Source organism: Seriola lalandi, unplaced genomic scaffold, assembly GCF_002814215.2.
Source record: "Seriola lalandi dorsalis isolate HSWRI2012SDOR001 ecotype SW California unplaced genomic scaffold, Sedor1 jcf7180002054480, whole genome shotgun sequence".
In the NCBI taxonomy this organism is placed as follows: domain Eukaryota; kingdom Metazoa; phylum Chordata; class Actinopteri; order Carangiformes; family Carangidae; genus Seriola; species Seriola lalandi.
This window is the reverse complement of record NW_019525033.1, coordinates 245959-248755: the sequence shown is the minus strand read 5'-3', so window position 1 is coordinate 248755 and position 2797 is coordinate 245959. Positions and strand designations below refer to the sequence as shown.

At 41.7% G+C, this 2797-nt stretch overlaps 1 protein-coding gene across 2 annotated transcripts in view; it reads left to right on the top strand.

Moving 5' to 3' along the window:
- Positions 1-2797, top strand: part of camk2b2 (calcium/calmodulin-dependent protein kinase (CaM kinase) II beta 2) — a 45741-nt gene that overhangs the window by 8801 nt on the left and 34143 nt on the right. For both annotated transcript variants that reach the window (XM_023412456.2, XM_023412454.2), the window contains exon 5: positions 228-293. In XM_023412456.2, coding sequence (XP_023268224.1) covers positions 228-293 — 66 coding nt within the window. The remainder of the gene's footprint in view (positions 1-227; positions 294-2797) is intronic.

Here is a 2797-nt window from a genome sequence, read left to right as displayed (position 1 = left end):
CACACACACACACACACACACACACACAGATACATCCACACTCCCCCGCACTGGAGCCAGTCTCCATGGCAACGCAGTTGGAGTGAATCCTGCAGCCGGGGTTTCCCCCTAATGAGGACATCCCCCTCCTGTCTCTCTCTCTCTCTCTCTCTCTGTGTGTGTGTGTGTGTGTGTGTGTGTGCGCGTACATAATTCTGTGTTTTAACCTCCATCTTTACGTTTCCCAGGGTGACAGGAGGGGAGCTGTTTGAGGATATTGTGGCGAGAGAATACTACAGTGAAGCAGATGCCAGGTAAACACCCATGAATCTCATCTCTCTTGTCTTCTTCATCCCCTCCATGTGTCAGTCCTCCACCCTCTGCAGTCCTCCAGCAGCTCAGAGAGTTGGACTCCTCTCATTAGCACACACACACACACACACACACACACACACACACACACACGGAGGCAATTTTGACACTCAGTTTTTTTGGCGTTAGAGGCTCTAGATGTGATGGATAATACCTCTACACTGTTTTTCTATGAACTGAATTGCAAATCGAGGTCGAAGAGTTTTCCCCAGAGTCCGAAATTTTACAGACAGATGGAAACGTACACATGCACAGAATTGCACACACGCCCACGTCGTAACCCCCTCAGGAGGTAGACTTAAATCAATTTGACTGTGGAGGCGGTTTGTGGAGGCGAGAGAGAGAAGAAAAGAAGGGGACAGAAACACTGAGAGTAGGAATAAAAGAGGTAGAATGAGAGACGCAGAAAAAAGAGGAAAAACTGTTGATTTTTTCCAGCTGATTTGAAATATTTTTTTTATCTCTCACTCCTGGTCTCATCTCTGGCCTTTTTTTATAACTCCACTTGTTGCCATATTCCAGGCTATAAATGACCTTTTCCACACTGTATGCTTTCAACACAGAGAAGCTGAAGTATTGGCTGTTTCCCAGCCGTCAAGCATATGATGAAAATCATCTTTGTGAAGTCCAGCATATAATAATTAATGAAAACATGACATTTAGATATATTAGATGTTGGTAAAAGCAGCAGTAGTAGGTGTGAAAGTGTTGATCCTATATTTGAAAAATGCCATATTTAGTTTACAAGTCATGTCTTTATGGTGCTTGTTTCAGTTTGTTCTGACAGGCTTCAACCTTCATGAAAAATATGCAGATTTATTCAAGTACAGAATTTAATAACATGACAAATGCAGAGGCCGTAAGGCAGGGTTTTGTTTGCTGCTTTCAAGTGGATAAATGTAACTAGCTAACTGCTATCGCTGAGGGCTAGGGTTATATTTTATGGTTTATTTCAGATGCCTGATGTCTCATCTAAAAGCTTCAAAGTTTTGTCAGACATGTCTGAATATAATACCTATTAATTAAACCTATAAACTATAGACACAGTAACGGGAGAGCTGTCCTACATTAAAGCTAATACTGCTTACTCACCATCCTATCGTCCTTTTTTAGGGCGACATGAACGCTGAATACGTAATACTACTCAAGTGGAAGTTTGTAGTGGTTATATGGTGCTTTAAAGATTTGTAAAGGTGTCCCACAAGGGTTTATGCTTGGTCCTCTTTTATTTTCCATTTACATAAATAATATCTATGATTCCACATTGTAATGTGTGTTTTTATGCAGATGATACCACTTTACATACCACAGCTCTTTATTAATGTGGTCACTGCAGAGCTACAGTGTTCAGGATCAACACTTTAATGAACCTTTCTGTAATCAGTGCTGTAAAATGCTGCTCTGAGAAGGACCGAACTATTTATTTAGGAGAATAAATGCAGAGTTGAGGTTAACTTTTAAAAAACTTGCGGGATGCCTTGGCCTTGGCAGCGCTACGTTAGGTGTGTTTTGGTCTCGGTTTTCACACAATCTTGACAAGTTCAACACTATGTGAAAGCCTCCTGGCTGCACTGCAGCAGCTGTTGACTTGACTTGTTGATTATATAAAATATAGAAAGGATTAGCTTTCAGAGGAAGCCAAGGTTAGGACTGTAATTGAAAATGGTTGAAGAGCAGAAATGTTTTGATTTTAGGTTCATTATTTTCAGACTTGTGCACAAAAATGGTGGTTTCTGTCAACAGGTTTAAAAGAAAGGCAACAAAAATGATGTTTGGTGTATTTCAATGAGGCAGGATTTGTTACACTCGCACTACATAACCATCACCAGGTCTGTTTGTTTTCACACCTGAATTCACACCACACTGAATCTCCAGTTAAAATGTAGGGCACTTATTATGCAACCAGAATGATGGCACATAAGAGCCTTGATGATGATCTCAATGTATGGAGATTCCCTGTTTTTCCTCTGTGTTCTTAAACCCCTCGCCTCTGCCTTCACTCTCCATTATTCTCTGTAAAATTGTGTGTGTGTGTGTGTGTGTCTCTATATGTATGTGTGTGTGTGGGTGTAGCATGGCTTGATTACTGTCCAACAGTATCTCGCTGACAGTTTCCTTCTCTGTACTCCATCTGCACACAGAATCGCTCGATCCTTCCCTCCTCTCTCCACCCTGTTAAACTGAGGGTTCACCCAGATTACACAAAAACATATTTTCTCACTTATCCGTGTCCAGCAACGGCAACAGTCTTTGGTTTCATGCATTTAGGTTTGTAAATATCGGTTCCTGAAGGGGTTTTCAATGCTGACATTAGCGTTTAGCACAAAACACTACAGTGCCAGGAGGCGATGTAGGGAAATAGGACTGTGACATATTCTGATGAGATGATACAAATCTGCCAGCTCACCAAGATAATGCTGGTGTGTTGCGCTTGCAGCCCCCCCCC